Genomic DNA, 22,760 nt, shown 5'->3' with positions numbered 1-22,760 from the left:
ATTTTAAAATTTTGTTTTCATAAAAATATATTCAAACAGTTCACTTATATTTAAATATATGTGTGTGATTTGTTATAAATAAAAATATGAAGCTTTTACAGCTAAAATAGTGTTCTTCATCCATTGTTCAACTGCTATAAAATTAAAACAATATTTGTGATTGTGTCTGTTGAATTTAATATACAGGGTGAATTTGAACAAGTGGGCAAAACTTAAGGGGGTGATAGAAGGTAGCTGTATGAGCCGTATGTGCCAATTTGTTTTGAGTCATCAAATATGTGTGTGGCGGTGTATTGTCGTGACGGAACACAACTCCCTTTTTGTTGACCAATTTTCGTGGCTCTTCCTGGATTGCTTCGTTTAAACGGTAGAGTTATACACAGTACAGGGCTGAATTGATGGTTTCACCAAGTTGCAGCAGCTCGTAATTGACAATCCCTCTCCAATCTCACCAAACACTCAACGTAACCTTATTTGGTGACAATCTAGGCTTTGAGGACATTTGTGGAGGGTCACTGGTCCTTGACCATGATCGCTTGCATTTGATATTCTCGTATTTCACTCGTTTTTCATTGTCTGTAATAATTTGCTCGAAAAATGATTCGATTTCATTGCGCTTCAGCAGCATTTGACTGATGGTAATTCGGTCAATCAAATTTCTTTGCTTTACTTCATGTGGCACCTTAACATGGAGCTTCTTTTTGTAGCCTGCTCTTTTCATATGATTCCAAACTGTCATGCTGTTGATATTTAGTGCCTCCTCTATTTTCTGACAGCTTGCATTCTGGTCTTGCTCCACCAGTGGTAAAATTTTATTGATTTTTTCAGTGGCTGGCGGACCAGAGCGAGGTGCATCTTTGAGATCTTAAATTTCTGGAACAGAATCAAGCAAACCACTCCTGGGACTTTTGTTTACTCACAGCATTCTCACCGTACACTTCAAAAAATTTTCATCATGTTTTTTCAGTGATTTTATCTTTTTTTATAGTAAAAAAGCGCCACATAGCATATTCAGATATTTCGCTCAGTTTCAAATTCATACAACTTTTTACACGAGCAATGAATTAAAAAACTATCTTCACAAACAATGGAGGCTGAATATCACCTTTTAAGCACATGTTGGTTTAAGACAATCGGGTGAGTGTTGTCGGATATGTAGGTATCAACCCTATCTAGTGGCAAAAAAGTGTGGAAATTTTTCATATGACTCAATATAATAAGTGACAAAAAATCTCATGACTGAATAAAGCCAGTCATAGCACTCAGTGGTACGCCTTGACTTTTAAAATAATTTTAGCCTTACAGTCTCAAGATATGCACTGATATGTTGTACAGATGTGTTTATGCCGGCATTCTACTGCAGTACTTTTCTGCATTCATGAAAATAATCAGTAAAGGTGTATCAATCAAACTGTTGATTAGTAAAATTCGCAGTATAACTTTTTTGAGATCTTGTAAAAGCTCATGGGCCATTTAACTTCCACATGACTCCACACTTGTCAGAAGGTGCGTTTAAAGGAAGGTCAAGAACTTTGGGAAAACATAAAAGTAAGATAACCATGGACAAATAGCAATGGATGCAAAAGTGAGTTTCTCAAGGAAAAGTTCAGTTTTTATATTCGTTACTGAGTGCATATGGGTACAGTGCAGGAACTTGAATACTGCATACAAATACTGTACCATAGGAATATATGACTCTGCTCAAGAAGTAGCTTATTCCTTTTTTCTGTGGCATAAGCAAGCAAATTATAGTTATTTTATAGAAATTACTATTATTGTATAGAAATTATAGTTACTTAATTTTAATCTTTTGTACCATACTGAAACTTGCCACATATTTCTGAATATGTGCCGGTCTGTGTCAATGCCTAGGAAAAAATTTTGTTGCAAAAATTTAGCCCAAAGTGAAAATCCATGTATGTGCTACATTCAAAATTCAGCGATATATGTTGCCCCTTGCATGCCACCCAGCTGGTATAGTAGCTGATTGCTGTACTGATGTGTCTGGGTTTTAACCAGAGAAAGCATGGATGTTTGATAAGTGTACAGTGTGTCTGTGTGGTAAAGGGCCATTCAATATACGTGGAAGCCGAAAGTGCTTTCGAGGTAAGGGAAGAGGTGTACGAGACACTCGGACCTCTCATTGAAGTGTTTGGTTGATCTTTACATTATGGTAACTTGGCGAAAATTTGGCAACCAACTCTCCTACAACAACCCTCCATTTTTTTTCCCCGCCGCCATTTTGTCTTCACGAAGTAAAGATATGTTTCTTTTCTTTTTTTATCTACTGAACACTTCTTCCAACAATCTAGTAGCCGAATTACACTTATGCTAGAAATTTTATCAAACAAAACTGCTTAATCATGACAAATATTCACTGCAAAATTGGGAAAAACTGCACAATACCATACTCCTTACGCATTTTTCAAAATAACACATACACATAAACCATGTACACGGCAACTTATTTTTACTTAAAAAAACATCCCAGAATTGCACAAAAATGGCATTGCGCACACTCTTCACTATATCCATGTACACTGCTTTTTTCTCATAAATTAGAAAAATTTCACAAAAATACATGACAATTTTCTCAATCTTTAAACCCGTTAAAAAGAACATATATGAAATTACCTGATCGCAAAAAAGTATTTACCCTTTACAAATATGAACATTTCCACATATAAAATAAATAAAATATCCAAAAACTTTTACCTTTAAATCATCTATTACATTATACACGTCACCAACGAATTCATACCGCAAGCATTACAAATACTTAGTATCAAATATTTAAATTATTTCCATGCACGTTTATTTCAACTTAAACGTATACCAAATTCCTACAAACATAAAATTCACAAAATAACTATCATTTCATTAAAATATAATTAAATTCAAAAACACTACTTAAAATATAAATGAGCACATACATTAAATTAATAAAAATTACCTTACAATCCTAATTACTTTAAACTAAATCATTGCTAATAACAATTTTCCCAATAATACCAAATTCCTTTCCACCTTACATTTAGAACAATGCATAAAAATAATATCCTCAAATAATTAAAAATACTAACTTACCTAATCTTCTTCAGAATCTTGATTACGTGGCGGATACACTTTTCTAATTCATTCAATAAAATTATTGAAAGATTTTTTCTGCGAATTTTTCCTCCATACTTCCTCCGCTAAATAAAAAGCAAACTTCTCTCTATCACAATGCCTAAATACCCATTTCGAATTCACTTTAGTTAGGGCCATGGGATCCAAAAATTAAACAACACTGTTTCACACAACACAGAATAAAGCTAAATACAAAATTTCCACATTTTTTCCCAATTTCCCCTTTTCCGATTAAAGAACCGTAATTTGTCCATTAATATCACATGACATATCCCATGATCTCTCATTTCCCTCACGCAAAATAATGCGTAATCGGAACTGAGTACTCCTCACATTATTACCAAAGTCCCAGGTAGTAACCTTTATTGCCTCCAAAATGTCGCCAAACTACCAGTTACCATATTGTAAAAATCAACCAAGTGTTCTTCTTCAAAACTGTATCAGAAGCTTAATAGTTAGTCACAGCAATATCTCAATCACCTATGGTGCTACAGAAATGCTGGTCTACCTGTATGGATTGCCAAAATAAGAGTAATTCGTCATCTAGTTTAGTTCTAGTACTCTAATACATATCAGACAGACATCATCTAGCGTAGTGCGTATCAGACAAATTTAAGACAAATCCGAATTTAATTTCGGCTGTTTTTCTAAAAATGGGGATGTTAATAGAGTGAAAAGGCATTTCTGGTGCCAATAGTTTCGCCAGTCTCTCATAAAATATGGTTTATTTCTTCTGTGATTGCATTATGTTCTAGTGTTAAAATAAAAGTTATTGCTTTGGCTGAGCAGAAAAATTGGTAGAACTAAAGATGTTATCTACGAAGCAGATATGTTGATTCTGAAATATATTATGACGACATTCGTATGTGCTTGCTTCTAGCTTCAATAGATATTAGTGAATGCTGAAACATTCTAAGTCAGATACAGTTATCAACAAAATTTATTAATTTTTATTACTATAGAACAGACTTGGCCAAACTGTGGCTCTCTGACACCCTAACTGCGACTCGCAAGCTACGTACTGCCCCTTGCTCTCTGAAATGTGACTTTACAACAAACAGTTGTTTATTTTTTGAACTAAAAATCATGCAATGACACCCTTCTTTATTAATCACTAATTTAATTTCTTATATTATTTGTGTAATAATGTAATCGATTTCAAATTGTCTGCCGTAGAATTATCGTCAGAGTAATGAATAGCAAAAAAAAAAAAAAAAAAAAAAATCCATTTTTGTCAATTGGCTTGTTAATTTTAGAACAGGTAATTGCAAAAAAAGGCCTAAAATTTACAAACATGAGGTAATTTAAAAAGTAATCCTTTCTATTCCCCCCCCTTGGGTTAATTTTATTTCTGGCAGTTTCTGCTTACTTTCCTTCTATGTGATCTCCTTGCTTTACAAGAGTTGTTATCCAATGTGTTGGAAGATTTATTGTTTTTTGTAGAATATTACATTTGTTCAGTCCTTGAATGACTTGGGTAACTGAAGAAACCTTTTCCAAGGAGGAAAATTCCTGTTTATGTTCTTCCAATTTGGGGAGGAATTCGAAATCTGGAGATTTTTAGGATTGGTAAAGTAAGCCTTCCCATTCTTATTTGGTTAGGAGACTTGTCCAATTTTCTCATGTGCAGGTATCTTTCAAAATTAATTCCACATCCGTAAGCGGGTTAAATAATTTTTATACAATTTCTTCATATATTTCACAACACTTCACAGTAATATGTTGCAGTTAACACATTTTTCTCGTGAAACTTTACCTTCCGTAATAATTCCTTGGCAATTCTAGGGAGAAATCATTTATTTCATCAATGTTTAAACGTGCTTAAACTTTTGTGACCTCGTAGAGAACCACTTGTTTGACAACGATTTTAATTTTGCTCAATATTTTTAAGTTTTTGTGAGTTGCTTTTATTAACCCTTTGACGGTTATGGAATTGAGCAGTTTCCATTTATTTAATTTGCGCAGCATTAGGAGTAAACAGTAGTCGAAAGTGGCAGCTGTTTTCCCCCGCTGTTCTTCCGAAAATGTCACCTTTCTCTGGCGATGCCGTAGATAGCTCGCCTCGCGCGTTTTAAAAATTTCTTAAAGTATTTGTAGTACATAAATAACAGTTTTTACGTACTTTAAAATAATTATTAAACAGTAAATTATAAATGATTACAACCAATTATATAAATAATAATAGTTAATTATAAATAAGACAAATATTAAATTGAAAGGACTAAATAAATGCAACTAATGTAAAACTTTATGAAGCACAGTATAAATACAGTAATTACCTAAAAATCTTTTTGTGTGTGATATACTTTAAAACATGGAATTGCACATAATGGGGCATTATGCAAAAATGTTGGTTTCCGTAACAATATGATTTATAATCTCATCAGTAAAAAACAGCTCAAAATACTCTAGTGGATCAGAAATATTTGTCACGCAAGCTTTCGTGCCTACATCACCAGTAAAACTAAATTGGCTAGGAGCGTGAGAACTTGAATCAATTATACACCACTGTCGAACACTCGAAAAATCTTCCTCATCGCTTGAATCATCTTCTGAGCTTGAAATACTGTGAACAAAGTCTTCATCAGATTCAAAACTTGATAAGCTTTCTGTATCACAGTCATAATCATAACTATCTAACTTTCGCTTTTGAGCCATTTTACTGTACAAACACCCTAAAAACCGCGCCAAAATACGTATAAAAGGAACAAGATAAAAAAAAAAAAAAAATCTACCTTCATTATGCAAAGAAATTCATGGAACTCGTACTGCCATCTGCAGACAGTAAAACTAACTAAATTTCACGAGTAGCATTCGTTTGAAACACAATCAGTGCAGAATAATAATGGCGAGCGAAGTCAGCTCGTCAGCGCGCATTGGGGAAAAATTTCACTACGCGAGTAGTGCTCGTTACTAACCATTTCGGTCAAAATCTTGCTCCTGAGCGGAACTCGTTTGCGCGCATTATGAAGCACGATTCGATTGCGAGCTGAACTCGTTCATAACCTTCAAAGGGTTTTTAAAGATACAAGTCTTTCAACTTCATGTTGCATCAAGCAGTGAAGGATCAACTGGATACAAATATCTCTCTTCTACAAAATTTCTGTCAAAATATGACATACTGATGCGAATGAAATTGCTTTATCTTGTGCTGATTTATCGTATGTTGCTTGAGGAACTTCTTTCTTTCTCTGTTGTCACAAATGTCGCACTAGGATAGACTCTTTTTGCTCCCGCATTACTCCCGCATTACTACTTTCTTCAAATTTTCCACCCCTTAGTTCTGCTGCTCGGTGATGTTGCACCGGTTACCCTGGCTCTGGTACTGTCATTATACTTCTTGAATATGTTGATATTTTTCACCTTCTTAATCTTTGATTATCATGTGCGTCTCGCGTGTCCATCACGAAAGTTCTGTAGCCGAAAGGAATGTTGTAGTACAATGATATACTGCCTGATCGCTACAAATACTATATAATGTGAAACTGTACTGGATTTACCACTGTAAACTTGTCTTGGTTGTAAGTGTAATCTTTCATTTTTTACAATCATAGTACTCTCATACGCCTACAGATTGCATTTCAAAAATTCATTTCAAGCTCTGTTTTGGATTTTGAAGATTAAATTAAAACATTTTATTCTTTTCTCTGAGTTGGAGTTATTTTACTTAGAAATTTAAGATAAAGTGATAAGTCAATTGATAGCTGTATGTTTCCAACAGCTAAGAATTTGAATACGATGGATCCATACATATGTGCAGCAAGAACTCGGGAACTAAACTATTCTGTAGATGTCTACAATGTCTGTACATGTTCAGAGAAATTTAGAAAATTAAACCATCATATTATATCTGCATTTGTGAAATAAATTCATTATAGTAGTTACTTTTTTTTGTATCATTTTTCTTTTTGTACCATTAGTTTTAATTTCCCTTGTATTTGAAATTAGCTCAAAATTCAACAGCCATGAATGAAGAGTTTGACAGGTAGACAGTTGAAATAATGGCCTATGAAATATTTATATATCGTGGGATGAACAGCTGGATTTATTAGCAATAAGTCATCTATCCTCAGAATTATGAGGATAGTTTCGAAAATTTTCAACGATGCACAACAATTGCGTAAAAGTTCTGGCAGATTTCACTGGATGCTCCACTGAAATAATGTAACGCACAGATCCGTCAGGAATGACACTGATGATTCAGATACCATTGCACTCGCATATAAATTTTTGGTTAATTTTTTTTTTATGCTGGGAATCAGTTAACTAGTCATTCCAAAGTTTTGGGTTAAAATGTTTAACGATTTCTAAGGTTAGGATTCAAATCATTCGAATGATGGAAAGTCTCCAAGATTCAATGTTTGGAATTTAAAATCTTTTTGAAAATTTCTGAGATTTGAGGATTTGAATGTCTGTAGAAAAATCAAAACGTAACTCGTAATCCATTTTGGATCTAATGAATTAATTCAATTATTGAAAGCTAGATTTGGTCTCAGTGTGCTCAGTACCCTCGGGAAAAAACAAAATTAATTTTTATGCAAAAGACTAAAAAATTGATAGCTTTTTTAAATAATTTTTCTTTCTCAAATAAAAGTTCCTCTGCAGTACGTGTTGACCTGTATTACTTCATTTATTTTTCTAAAAGACTTCTTTTGAGTTAAAAAAAAAAAAAACTCTTTTTTTTTTTTTTTTTTCTTAATTAATTATTTATAATTCCCTTAAATGTATTCTTCTTCAAATGTATTATGTAACTGTATTCTTAAAGACCAAGACATATTCTTCTGATTTTAGCTTAGTTCTGCTAAAATCAAACATCAATTGTAAAAGGAGGAGGAAAAAGGAAAGAATGTTTGATTTTTCTGTCTGAAAGAACACTCAACTGCATAATTAATTTCAAATTTATATTTTATTGGGATCTGCTTTTCTGACTACAGGGCAGGAGGGAAAAATATTTATTTATATATGACCATGTTAGTCGCATATAAAATGCAAATTTCTCATTAATTTACTTCAAAAGTTTCTTTCCATAGAAAACATATCCTATTATTTTTTAAATGGTATAAATATGGATTTGCGGCTCTTAAACATTCATGAAATCTATTATGTGGCTCCTGTTGTCATGAAGTTTGGCCACCCCTGCTATAGAATAAAATAAAAAGTATTTTTTTCCATTATTTAAACATTAGTTTTGTGATCAAATTATTTCTAAATCTTTGAAATCCAAGCCGAACTTCAAAATTCGATTAAAAAAAGAAAATTCACTGAAAATTCTTAGCACATACAGGGGAATACGTGATAGTCTTTGTGGAAATTACTGCAAAAGTATTAACAACCAGTCTTTTGTGGCTTCTTGACCGAAATAATAGATTTATGTAGAACATTGAAAACTATTACTCGTGCATTTTAAAAACATGTTGCAGATTTATTTAAACTGGATTGCGTGGTGGTTTTTCTGAAACTGTATATTATTCTTTCTTTCCAATTTCTTCATAACGTTTTTTAGATTTCTAGAAAATTAATCATTCTGAATTCAAGGCAAAAATTGCAAAATAATTCCAGTTGTCTCGAAATGTAATAAGAATGCTGTAATGTCTATTATTGTTTTATGGTGATGTTTTATATTTTAAAATTGGCCTTGATTTATCAACAGCTGAATACTTTGCTTTTTCATTCATGCAAAATAAAAAATTTAACATGTGTGGATAGGCCAATTGGTTCTAAAACTTAAATTGCCAACATTTTGAGCATTTCTCATAATACTTTACAGTTATTACGGTCAGAAGTACAGTAGTGTAATACGGAACTGAAAATTCAGTTCTTATTATGATTGACAACACTTAAGTTTCAAAAGTATATAATATTTCAGTAAGTTTAATGTTATGTGGGTTAACTTTTAAGGTATAAATGTAATTTGATTAAAAGCTTGATTTTTTACGATGAATCTAAGCTTTGGATATCTGACTTGACGGTATTTTAAATTGTAAAATCAGTGTTCATGTTTAAAAAATTAAAAAAAATCGTGGTTCTTAGGATAGAAGTATTTTTTTAGGTGATAATGCAGTTTATTATTAGTAAAAAGTAAAATTAAGATAACTCATTTATAAACTTAATCTATATTTGTGTAAAGCTGATGAAACTCATTTTTACCAAGCATTCTTCGCCCTCCTCCTCAGTGCTGAAAAATGCTTGGCAGTGCTTGTTTCACCTGTAATAAACAGTCTGTCACAGTGTGGAAAAAATATCTGTGTCTAGCAAGCCTTTTCAGGAATAGAAAAAATATCACATAGTAGGGAAATCTTGAAAAAAATACCCAGATTTAAAGCCGTAAAATGCTGACTATTTTATAAAGCTTGTACTAAAGGCATGAAATATGCTAAGAAAATTTAGATAAAAAAATTATCCTAAATGAAAAGACATTCTTTGTTACTTGAACTGCATCTTGTATTATTATTGTTTTACAAATTATGTGTAAAAATAAAGATGCTCTGAAAGTCTACTACTGCTTATTATTGTAAAATATATACCAAGTATCAAGTCTATATCACTTTTTTGCATCAGATTAAAAATACAGGCATTGATATGGAACTAATATAATTTTTATGCAGGTTTAGAGTTTTTTTTTTAACCTATATTGCAATTTTTAGGGCTTTTAAGTTCTACCATCCAGTATCTCGCTAAATTCGGAAACATTTCCTGGTTTTAAATTCTGCCACTTGTGTGCACCATTTGTCAGCCTGGTTCTGTATAGATTATATTATCAAGCACTATAAAACTAGGCCCTTAACATATTGTCGTAACCATCTTAGCAGAAGTTGCCAAACTCTGGCAACCATTTGCATAACAGTTCTTTAGCTAGCCATATACATTGTAAGTTGCAATCTGAAAGTTTTCTGAATCGCATCTTTATTCTGTAAAATATCGCGAGACTGCTCCAAGGTGGTTGTTCTAATATACTAAAACTTAAAACTAATTGTCATTTAGACAGAAAAGTAACTGTTAATACACTGATCTAACCAGGAAAGTGATTTAGTTTGTATTAATTCCATTAGTTTGACAAAATTTGCTATATATACTTATATAAAAGAATTGGCATGTTGTTTGGTATCTGTATGAATCTTTCATAGATTTGCATTTTGGTTAAAGTTGCTAACCAGGTACCTTACTTGTTCTGCCAGTTAAGATTTAAACTATTTAATTTTTGTTTATCTTTGAAAAATTCATGTAAAATAAACGTGTGTTCTAATTTTCATTGAGGAAAGCGTCTTTGTATTACTATATCATACTAATAACTGTAATATTTAGTTAATAAACTATAATATTAAATGTAGGCTTTGATAAATAGTAATAAATCATTAGATCTTGAAGTGTATAAATTCTTGCAGACCTGTTTTTTATGTAAAATGCTTTTTAAATATCTATCTTTTGGATAGGTGATCCAATGCATGAACGAAAACTTTCATGTTGAAAATTTTAGATATTCAAACTTTCTTCGATTCTTTTTAAATTTTCTATTTTTCTAGGTATCAAAAGGTTCAAAAACTGGTGATCTAACTACTTTATCAGATGACGAATTCCTCCATTTACTGAAAGAAGCAAGTACTTTCAATAAACCTAACAATCAAGAAAGTGTTCTTTTGAAACAGTTAAGAAAAGAAGTTGCTGAAACTGAACCTCGTGAAAACAATCTTGTGGAATCAAGTTGTGCGTCTGAACGATCTGAAAAAAGGCACACTAAAATATTGTTATATAGTGAAACAAATTCTACAGCTCTTAACTCTAGTGGTAATAGTTCTTCTCACCATCGAACTTTAGAAAGTAAAAAGAAAGTTAAGAATAGAGAAGAGCCAAGTTCTAAAAGTGCATTAAATGTAGACGTGGGTCAAAACAATATCCAACAATCACAATCACTGCAGGATTTGTTAAGTTCCGATTCATCTAAGTCAAAACAAAAACCACAGAAAGCACAACGGACGCTTTCCTTATCATCATCAGAAACTGTAGCTGTTGATTCCGATTCATTCAGCTCATCATCAAAAACTAGCAAAAAATCAAATAAATCATCGTCTGGTAATAGTTCCAAGAGTGAATCGAACAAATCAGGCTTAATTAAGTGTCATTCTAAAACATCAGGTAATTTTGTATCACTATCAATTAATCTCAATGCTGAAAGTGAAAGTCGAAAACATGAACCATGTGCCCAAAATGACAGTTTGCCTTATCAATCCCTAGTGACTGAAAATGACATTCCAGTGTCAGGCAGTAGGAAGCAGAAAGAGAATGAAAATATAGCATATGTTAGCCCTATTGAAATAGAAATGGAAGAAATCAAACCTGATAGTAAATCTAATAAAGATGAAACTTTGTCAAGCAAAGCTGTGGAAAAAACAAAAAGTGGTTCTCAACAAAGCAATAGCAAGTTCTATGTTGATTGTAATGATGTTGATTCTACTGTGACTTTTCCATTGAAGGTTTGTATATAAAATTCTTAGTTTACCATCGCTATTTGAAATTAAATATTTCTCTCTAAAATTTGTTATCCTGGAAATAATTTTGCAGATATTCAAATAATTAAAAATGAATGCAAATTTCTATTGCATCAACCCAATACTTATACTGTACAAAGTCCGTAATCTGGACTCGTCGGGACTTCGGCGATTCCGGATTAGGGATCATCAATTTAAATCTGGTGTCATAAAAATTTATACATGTATATAAAACAGAAAAATTAATGCTGTTTTCCTATTATAATGTCTTATTGATCACTTTGATTGCTGTTTATGCAATAAGGTATTCAAAAGTTTAACCCGGATTTTAAATTTTGTATTGCATTGTTAATTCTATTAAATCCAAAAATCCTTAAATTTGAAAATTCAATATCTGCAGATATTTCTATCATATGTTAAGGTTTTTTATATTAAAATGCAGTTCTCTATATGTTCTTTATCCTCAGTATATTTTCAATTTTAAAACTGCATTTTATACTTAAACTGCAAGTGCAAACTTCACAGCATTCAACATCTATTGCACTGAAAACTCCCTGAGCCTGGATCTGTAACACTTAGCTGACACGGACAGTTACCCCCACAGCACGTTTAGCTGACAATCTGTACATGTAAACAAAAAACATGCAACATTTCAGTAAATTTGTTAATATTTATCTGGCAAAAGGCTGGGTACAAAACGAAAATGTTTATGGAAAAATACCACATTTTTGTCTTTATTTTATTAAAGAGACTATAAATTTAAAAATAATACAGAAAAGCAACTTTATTTTGGTGTACATTTTGAAACACATTTTGAGGGCAGTCAGACATAAGCATCTCTGTTTCAGAAGGCGGAAGAAAATTTCAGCTGTAGGAAGAGCGAGATGGTTTTATATGGAAAGAAATAAGTAGAGCCAAGCAAAAACAGCTAAGGTATAAGAATTTTCTGAGCACTGAAAAATTAATGTTATTAACTAAAGAAGAACATTTGGTTGATCTTTGGATTATGGTAACTTGGCGAAAATTTGGCGACCAACTCTGCTGCAGCAACCCTCTATTTTTTTTTCGCCGCCATTTTGTCTTCACTAAGTAAAGACATGTTTCTTTTTTTTTTTTATTTACTGAACACTTTTTCCAACAATCTACTAGCCAAATTACACTTATGCTAGAAATTTTATGTAACAAAACTGCTTAATCATGACAAATATTAACTGCAAAATTGGGAATAAGTGCACAATCGCAAACTCCTTGCGCGTTTTTCAGAATACATATAAACCATATACACGTCGACTTATTTTTACTTAAAAAAACATCCCAGAATGCAAAATTGGGGATAAGTGCACAATCGCAAACTCCTTGTGCGTTTTTCAGAATACATATAAACCATATACACGTCGACTTATTTTTACTTAAAAAAAATCCCAGAATTGCACAAAAATGGCATTGCACACACTCTCAACTTTATCCATCTACACTGCTATTTTCTCATAAATTATGAAAATTTGCACGAAAATGCAAAAAAATTCTGTGAATCTTTAAACTCGGTAAAAAGCACATATATGAAATTACCTGATCGCGAAAAAGTATATACCCTTTCCAAGGATGAACATTTCCATGTATAAAATAAATAAAATATCCAAAAACTTTTACCTCTAAATTATCTATTATATTATAAATGTCACCAACGAATTCATACCGCAACATTACAAATGGTTACAAATATTTAAATTTATTATTAGTGTCAAATAGTTAAATTATTTTCATACACGTTTACTTCAACTGAAACGTATACCAAATTCCTGCAAACATAAAATTCACAAAATAACTATCATTTAATTAAAATATCACTAAACCATGTACACGTCGACTTATTTTTACTTAAAAAAAATCCCAGAATTGCACAAAAATGGCATTGCGCACACTCTTCACTATATTCATGTACACTGCTTTTTTCTCATAAATTGGGAAAATTTTACGAAAATGCATGAAAATTTTGTGAATCTTTAAATCCGGTAAAAAGAACATGTATGAAATTACCTGATTGCAAAAAGTATATACCCTTTCCAAAGATGAACATTTCCACGTTTAAAATAAATAAAATATCCAAAAACTTTTACCTCTAAATTATCTATTATATTATAAACGTCACCAACGAATTAACACCGCAAACATTACAAATGGTTACAAATATTTAGTGTCAAATATTTAAATTACTTCTATGCACGTTTACTTCAACTGAAACGTATACCAAATTCCTACAAACATAAAATTCACAAAGTAACTATCATTTAATTAAAATATCACTAAACCATGTACACGTCGACTTATTTTTACTTAAAAAAAAATCCCAGAATTGCACAAAAATGGCATTGCGCACACCCTTCACTATATCCATGTAGACTGCTTTTTTCTCATAAATTAGAAAATTTTCATGAAAATGCATGAAGATACTCAACGTATTCTACTCAAACGTATTCCAAAATACTACAAACATATAACTCACAAAATCACGATCATTAAATTAAAATATAATTAAATTAAAAAACACTACTTAAAATATAAATAAGCACATACATTAAATTAGTAAAAATTGGATTACAATCCTAATTACTTTAAACTAAATCATTGCTAATAACAATTTTCCAATAATGTCATATTAATTTATTTACTCCTTACATTTAGAACAATGCATAAAAATAATATCCTCAAATGATTAAAAATACTAACTTACCTAATCTTCATTACGTGGCATGCACACTTCCACTATTTCACACAACACACAATGAAGCTTAATACAAAATACAGTTTTCCAAATTCCCCCCCCCCTTTTCCGATTAAAGAACTGTAATTCGTCCATTAATGTCACATGACATATCTCATGATCTCTCATTTCCCTCACACAAAATAATGCGTAATTGGAACTGAGTACTACTCACATTATTACCAAAGTCCTAGGTATATCGCCTCCAAAATGTCGCCAAACTACCAGTTACCATATTCCAAAGATCAGCCCAACATTTTTTAATAATGTGGAAGGATTCAATATTTTTTAATCAATTTTTACTTCCTTCTATGAAGTAAAGGAAATATTGTAATCGTGAAAATTTTGATATATCATATTTCAGTGAAAATATACATTTTGACCTCTGTCGAATGCAATTGAACGATGCTTTTGTGCGATATCCATATGTAAGGACAGAAGAAAGGACTCTTTTTATCCCAATGATATTAAAATTGATTTAAAATGGATTTAAAGGAGATTTTTTTTGTAGCATCTGTACGTATGTATGTATGCATATTTATCTTGCATAACTCAAAAACGAGTTGCCTCCGAAAGTTGAAATTTTGTATATAGCACTGCTGTAACGTGTAGCTGTGCACTTCCCGTTTTCATTGCAGTCAGCTGCACCAAAAAGTAAAAAATATGTATATATACAATACAAAGTCCGAAATCCGGACCTCCATTATCCGGAATGATCTAAGGGCCCACCAGCAGTCTAGCGGTAAAGTCACTGAACACTAGTAGTTCGGTTCGAGGTTCGAATCACGCAAACGGCCTGGCTGCATGGGCATTTTCGTGGTTTCCATCATGTGTAATGTGTATACGAGCCAGTTCCCCTTAGAAAGCCCTTCACGAAGGCATCCTTCCCCTTGGGGAGATAGCCCTAGTGTGCTTTGCCATAATTAAATAAACCAAACCAAAGACCAACCGGAATAATCTAAAATCTGGACCTCAAAACCACCTACAAAGTTTTTCTCGTAAGCTTTACGCATGCACATTTGATTCCCCCTCCGCGTGTAATAAAACATCTAGAGAATCCCGATTCTTAATTTCACTTTAACACTAAATAAAATACTTTGTTATTAAAAAACAATAAGCTCTCATGTAATAAAAAAGATTTGTGCGTCTTTTATTCATGCTTTTTTGCGCGTAAGCTAATAGACCCAGGGCTACGAAATTTGGTATATAGGTGCATCTAGACAAGAGCCAGTACACCTCGAAGCAATTTTTTTTCAAAATTCAAATTGGATTTTTAAAAAAATTTATATTTTCTATTTTATTGCATCATTTTGAATCATTTCATTCTTTTAGAAATGTGGTTTTGGCATCATTTTTTCATTTAATTGTATACTGGACTGCTAACTGTTGAAAATCAGCACTGTTACCACTTGGAAAAATGAAGGCGATAATTCTGTGCAGTTTTTAAATTTAATGTTTCTCTTGGATATTGGATGTTTGTCGAGAGAAGGACATGCGAAGTTGGTTAATTTATTTATTAGGATAATTAATATTTATATTAAGGGCTATTTGCTTAGTACATTGTAATTTTGTTATAGGTATTTTTTTTTTTTTTTTTTTTTTTTTTTTTTTTTTTTCCTTGATGAAACTGTTCTGCAGAGTAAAATTTTGTGCAGTTTTTAAATTTAACATTTGGTGTTCCCTTCAGGCATTTTCCCGCTACGTTTAAAAGCCAGACGAAGGCTGGCAGCATAGCTGCTACTTTTAATATAAATTTCTACCATCAGTAATTTGGCTCTGTTGCTGCGTATGTGCTTGGCACACATATCAAGCTGAAACATTCCACATAGATGCATCGTTGATCTGACGCCAACCTGGAAATTATGGTATACTCATCAAGGAAATTGAGGTGTATTCTTTAGGTTTTTAATAATATGGGAAAAGTTTGAGATGCTCTACAGATAATTTTTGTCAAAATCAAAATTATAATTAAGTATCCAGTTGTGATTAGCTTTCAAAAATTTATTTCTCCTTTCAAGCATAGGATTTATGTTCTTTCAGGTTAGCGATATATGTCAAATTCACATTGAGATGACAGGATAAAAGTCAGCAAGAATTAAAGAGGATATCTTTAAGAATTGAGCAACGACGTTTTCTGATAAGTGAGAAAATGACATCAAAGTTGAACTTACAGAGAATCTGAGTAATTTCATAATTAATAGAAAGCTTTATGGTGGCAAGAAATACATTTTAGTTGCCTGATATTTACTATGCTTTTTCCTTTTTACTTCCTTGTACGAAGTAAAGAAAGTATTGTAATTAAAAAAATTCCGCCTATCATATTTCAAAGATTATATACATTTTGGTCGCTATTAAATGCAATTTAACGGTTTTTTGGCATGACATCTGTACGTAAGGACAGAATAAAGGACTCTTTTCCCCCAAATGAATTATAAAACTGATTTAAAATGGACTCTGAAGTATTTTTTTGGTGGTGTCTGTGCATACATACGTATTTCACATAAGTTGGAAATGAGTAGCCTCAGAATGTTGAAATTTTGTATATAGGACTGCTATAATATGTCGTTGTGCACCTCCCTTTTTGGTTGCAATCAGCCGTATCAAAAGTTACTCGGCTCAGGGAGCTCATTTTTTTATTCTTATATGTTGGTAAATTATACATTTTTTGCTTTAAAAATGATTGAATTATGTTCTTATCTTCCAGTTAGGTTTTTATGCCTTAAGTTAATCTGCATGCGGTAATTGTAGAATTATCAACAACTTAAACATTGTTTAAATGCAGCTAAGCCTAATTTCTGTTTGCCATAGCAGTTTACATTTGTAACTTAGTAGAATAGTGAATTCAGTTACTGCACCTTCAGTGTGTTTTTGCTGAGTGGGCCGAAAAGGAAACTTATTTTTGTGCACCGAAAAATCTACCTTCTTGCCTGCTGCCCGAGTTGCTTGTTTTTACATAGAAACTAATTTTAATTGTAAAAATTGTTGTTTTAATTGTTTTAAATGTATTTGGTGTTCTATGTTTTTCTGTGTTTCAATTTTGAATGAAGATATTTTGAGGTTTTATTTATTTTTGCCTTGCCGTGAACTGCTATCTTTAATGAAATTCAAGGAAATAAGTTTAAATGAAATGCAGCAAAATGTGCATATAATTTAATATTCCGCACAAGGAAGTCATGGCGTATGTATCAGATTTTTTGTTATTTGCGATGCATTTTTAAACATCAATATCTTTTAAAACGTGTTTTAAAAAATATAATTTTTCTTATTGTATGCTGTCTCTCTCTCTCTCTCTCTCTCTCTATATATATATATATAATTAGTAATAATTAACAAAATTGACCATTTCAAACAGATAAATCCAAAACTATGTAATTGCTAAATTTTTTAAACCAAACTTGATTTCAAAATAAATTCTTTAATCAAATTTGTTAAATTAACAGTAAAATTATTAAATTTACACAATTTGTATTTTTTGCAATTAATATATTTTCAGTGTGTTAGAAGATTGAGAGCTGCAAAATGAAGCTATTTATTCTTTTTAATAAATTGCTCTGTTTAGCAGCAAAAATATAACGTATATATAGTATAAGAAGCAGTTGAATTAAGAACTCTTTTCTCTAAAATGCCCTTATATATAATTTGGAATTCTTCTGTGTTAAACATTCTATTTCACATTTTCTATGTGTGATGTGTTATATTTTTCATTAGTAGGACATGCCACATATTTTATCAAATTCATCATGGGTAGAGTAGACCTTGTATTTCAGTAAAAAATTTTATAACTTATTATTTAAGAACCTGTTTACATAGCACCTTAGCAAAATTACATTTCTTTTGCTTATGAGTGTGTTTCAGTTGGTCGAACGTAGTCACCATTTGTTAGATGGGATTCATTTTCAGGTAGAAGAAATTGCCATTTTGTTTACTGATTTTTCATATATTGATCACAATTCTCAGTCTAGAACCAAAATTGTTTACTGTAAATCTATTTCTGTTTGCTTTTCCATATAAAATGTCACTCTGCCAACTAAATATCTTTTTTTTTACTGTTACATGTATTATAGTCCTAAAATTTTCTTTTTAGAATACTTTCTTTCTAAAAATCTAATTTTTTTGAATCAGTGTTTATTGAGAGAGGCTCTTCTGCCACAAACAGTGAAGAAGCTTTTCAAAAACATTCCCATTGCTAGCATAAAAAGATCTTCAGCTATTAAAAATCCTTACAATCTTGTCATGACATTTCATCTCTGTCACAAAATTGCTTGGATTCTTCACAAAATCAGTTTTCAGGTTATTTTTCCATCCGTCGATAAATTTGATGTTTAGTTCATAAAGATTCAATTTCTTATTTTAATTCTTATGGAATTTTAGCGTAATGTCTTTTATCATGTATTTTGTGTAATTTTAGCTTAATTGGGTTTTGCCATGTCAATGTGGTTTATCAGTTGAAAAGAGTGTCTCAGCTTTTCATCAAAGAACATGAATCTTATGTTTGGAAATCTAAAATTTTAAGGAAAATTTTAGATAATCGCATTAGACACTTAATTTTGACTTTTAGTCTGCAAAAATTATCTGTAACAATGTTAATTTTACAGTACTTTCATATTTGTAATATTTTAGTTTTTTTCGTGGTTGATTGCTATTTTCCTCAACAGATTATATTTATTTTTGGCTTTGTTTCGCCCGTGTCTTTCTGTATAAAATCATTTTATTCCCTATGTCTGATTGCTATCAAAATTGATTTCAAAATCTTTAACAAAGTAAGGTTGCTTTCCTGTTTTAAAATTACTAAATTAATAAAATAAGGTTCCAGTTTTAAAATATGTACACTTTTTAGCACTAAATAAAGACAAAAAATATGGTATTTATCCATAAGCTCTCATGTAATGTATGCTGGAAGTAGCCTTTTGTCAGATAAATGTGGGCAAATTTTACTAAAACATTTTCGTATGTTTTTTATCTACATGTTACAGTTAAATATGCTGTCGGCTAAATGTCCGTGTAGGCTTAGTGGCTCGTCAACTAAATGGTTGTCAGCTAAGTATTTATGACTGGTTGTACCCATCTATTCAATTTTTTCATTCTATTGATGGCATAGAAATGCTCAATAGTTGTATGTTATATTAACAAATTTGTCTGTAATATTATTAAGATTTTGCTATGGATCAGCTGTGATATCATTTTCGAGGAGCTTTTCTGAAATTCTGGCCAGTTGGTGGCTATAATTATCATTTCTCAAGGTTTCAGTTTTAAAATATGTACACTTTTTAGCACTAAATAAAGACAAAAAATATGGTATTTATCCATAAGCTGTCATGTTATGTATGCTGGAAGTAGCCTTTTGTCAGATAAATGTGGGCAAATTTTACTAAAACATTTTCATATGTTTTTTATCTACATGTACAGTTAAATATGCTGTCAGCTAAATGGGGGTGTGGGCTTAGTGGCTCGTCAACTAAATGATTGTCAGCTAAGTATTTATGATTGGTTGTACCCATCTATTCAATTTTTTCATTCTATTGATGGCATAGAAATGCTGAATAGTTGTAGTATGTTATACAGTCAAAAGTTGTTAATCTGGACTCTTCGGGACTTCAGCGATTCCGGATTATCGATTTTTCCGGATTATAGATCATCACTTTAAATCTGGTAAGATGGCATGCAGAAATTATAAAATTAAAAATATGAAACCATAATTTATGAAATAAAGAACAATTATTATCTAAAGAGTATCAAAATTTACAAAAAAAAAAAAAAAAAAAAAAAAAAGCTTAATATTTATATGTTTACTTTATTAAACATTTCTTTCAATGTAAGTTGTTTAAGTTGCTTCATTTCATGTGATAATACTTTCTCTTTAATTCTATTAAACAGACATAATTTCTTGTTTAATTACAAAGTTCCGCTGTTCAAGTCCTATAATTGCTGTGTCGAGAATACCGACTAACTTATCAATCTAAATTTTTTCGTTTTCAGTAGCCTCTGTGTCACTTTCTTCTTTATCGGAAGCGAATTATAATGACGAGGACTTAAATCATATCAAAGACGGAGTACATCGTCATGAAATACTACATTTACTAAGGAATTATAAGCCAAATAAAATAAAAACATCTGCCCTGAAGATAAGGATAGTGCTGACAGATTAAGTTTCCAATTCATTGTGCGGCGCGGCGTTTCGGCGTTCCTCTCCCCCGGGCCGCAGAGCAGCGTGAAATTGATAAACAGATTTCGGAATGGTTTGAGAAACGAAGGATATGCCTTTATCCATTTTTTGCAGCAATTCCACTTTTTGTCTAATGGACTTCTAAACATACTTTTGCTTTGTAGATCCTTTACATATTAGTAAACATATATCGGAAATTCTATTTGACATAATCGAAAGTTCAAGCTTACTTTTAAAAAATTGCTTTAACAGTCTGCAAAAAATAATAAGCCGGATCCAATTCGAAGATTAAGGAATAACACAATCTGTAACATTAACTGAATTAGATAATTTTAGCTTAGATTATACCGTCCGTTATACATTAAACGCACAAGCGTAAACGCATTATGCGCATGCGCACACGCATATTCGCAGCCGTAAAAGTCTTATGCTGAAAGTTTGTAGCTTTGATTATAGATCATTCCGGATTATGGGTTCCGAATTAACGACTTTTGACTGTATTAACAAATTTGTCTGTAATATCATTAGGATTTTGCTATGGATCAGCTTTGATATCATTTTCGAGGAGCTTTTCTGAAATTCTGGCCGGTTGGTGGCCATGATTATCATTTCTCATCTTGTGCATAGAAGTTAATGATGCTTAATTTTACTTCATGGTGTGTATTTAGACCTGGGATCTCTCATTTTTCTTGCATCGACCCTTTTTTAAAAGAATATTTTTCTTCATACCCTTACATTTTTCTGTATAGTAAGTAGTATACAACGTAATCATTATGCAAATAATTACCCAAAATTAATTTTAAGATAACTGTTAGAATATAAAGAAAAGTTTAAATGTTATTTATTGTTTTTTGATTTTAAATTTTATTGCTGGGAAATTTTAGTTCCTCCTTTGTGGCTGCACCAAAACGAAAAATGTGAAGCATATAATCTTGCAGTAGAATCCAACAAATGTGTTTGAAGATTGAGTGTCCTGATGTAGGTGAAGACTGTGTGCTCCTGATGTGCCTTAATGACATGGCCAACAGCCGTGAATCATTGTGGTGATTTCAAGGCATGTAAACTCGCAATGGAATATATCATGTTGGACTATGACACGTTATTAAAAACCATACGATGAATAACAGATAAATGTACTTGACTGGTATAACATGAGTCTATTTGATAGTTCATTTAGTTAGACAGGTACTTTGGCATAGTAAATTATCTGGGATACTGTTCTAGGTTCCTGTTACAACCTAGTCTTCCATAGCTCTGCAGGTTTCCATGCCTTGAAATCTCCACACCACTGAATGCTTTACAGCTGATGGCCACATTGATAAGGTACATTAGGAGGACACAGTTTTCACCCACATAGGGGTGTGTCTTCACATTGGGAGGAGACACAGTGTTCATACACGTTTGTTGGATTCTACCATGGGATTATATGCTTAACCTTTTTTGGCTCAGCACAGCTGCAAAGGAGGAATGCAGATTTCCCAATACTCTCTCTTGTAAGACTATACATTTATTTTTGTCTTTAACCCATGCATGGTTATTTTTAAAGTAGACAGTATATTTACATTGTGTTGCTAAGTTAACCAAAATTAAGTTCATTTTTAACTTGGGAGCAAATAATACATCATTAAGTGTGATGTGGTGTGAAGTTGAATAGACACTTATATAAATTCCAACTTTCCCTTTGACTTCTAAAAATTCATTATTTGCTAATTGAATATTTTATTTCAGTTATTGGTGTGAATTTACTTCTACTTGCTCATGAATCAAGGTGGCAATTATGTGTTCCTAGTTCTCGTATAGATTTCACAATGGTATGAGAGAACAACTGTGTTTAGGAGATTCTTGATTAGGATTTTTGCTTTTATTTTGTCTACATTCTGACTTTTTGCGGCCTTTTTTGTTACATTTATAAACACCTGAAGGTTTTCACATTCTTAGACTTCTTTTTCATGTTGCTTTGATATTTAGTTACTAACGTATCCTGAAATTGGCTGTTTTCCTGTGCTTTAAATTGGCAACTTTTAGATTCTTGTAGTAACAACTTTAAGCGTGTGTAAGTTAAGCAATTTATCACGAGATTCTATCACGATTCCAAAACTTTCGTGTTCTTCGGTTAGGCTACATGATAGCAAAATGGTTAGGAATTCTTCGGGAATTTTCAGATCCTATTTCTGCTAGTTTAAATAAAGAAAAGAAGTTGGGTAATCCTGCATTCTCATTCACA

The 22,760-nt window shown here is 31.7% G+C and overlaps 1 protein-coding gene across 1 annotated transcript in view; it reads left to right on the top strand.

The window, feature by feature from the left end:
- The window catches only part of LOC118191732 (uncharacterized), a 69,611-nt gene that overhangs the window by 2,334 nt on the left and 44,517 nt on the right, over window positions 1-22,760 (top strand). The window contains exon 2 of the mRNA XM_035362572.2: window positions 10,650-11,597. Coding sequence (XP_035218463.1) covers window positions 10,650-11,597 — 948 coding nt within the window. The remainder of the gene's footprint in view (window positions 1-10,649; window positions 11,598-22,760) is intronic.

The sequence above is a fragment of the Stegodyphus dumicola genome, chromosome 7 (genome assembly GCF_044657685.1).
Source record: "Stegodyphus dumicola isolate Sdum_Otavi_A_Nest chromosome 7, ASM4465768v1".
Taxonomy (NCBI): domain Eukaryota; kingdom Metazoa; phylum Arthropoda; class Arachnida; order Araneae; family Eresidae; genus Stegodyphus; species Stegodyphus dumicola.
Note: the sequence above shows the minus strand (reverse complement) of the source record. Positions and strands in the feature narration are given on the sequence as shown.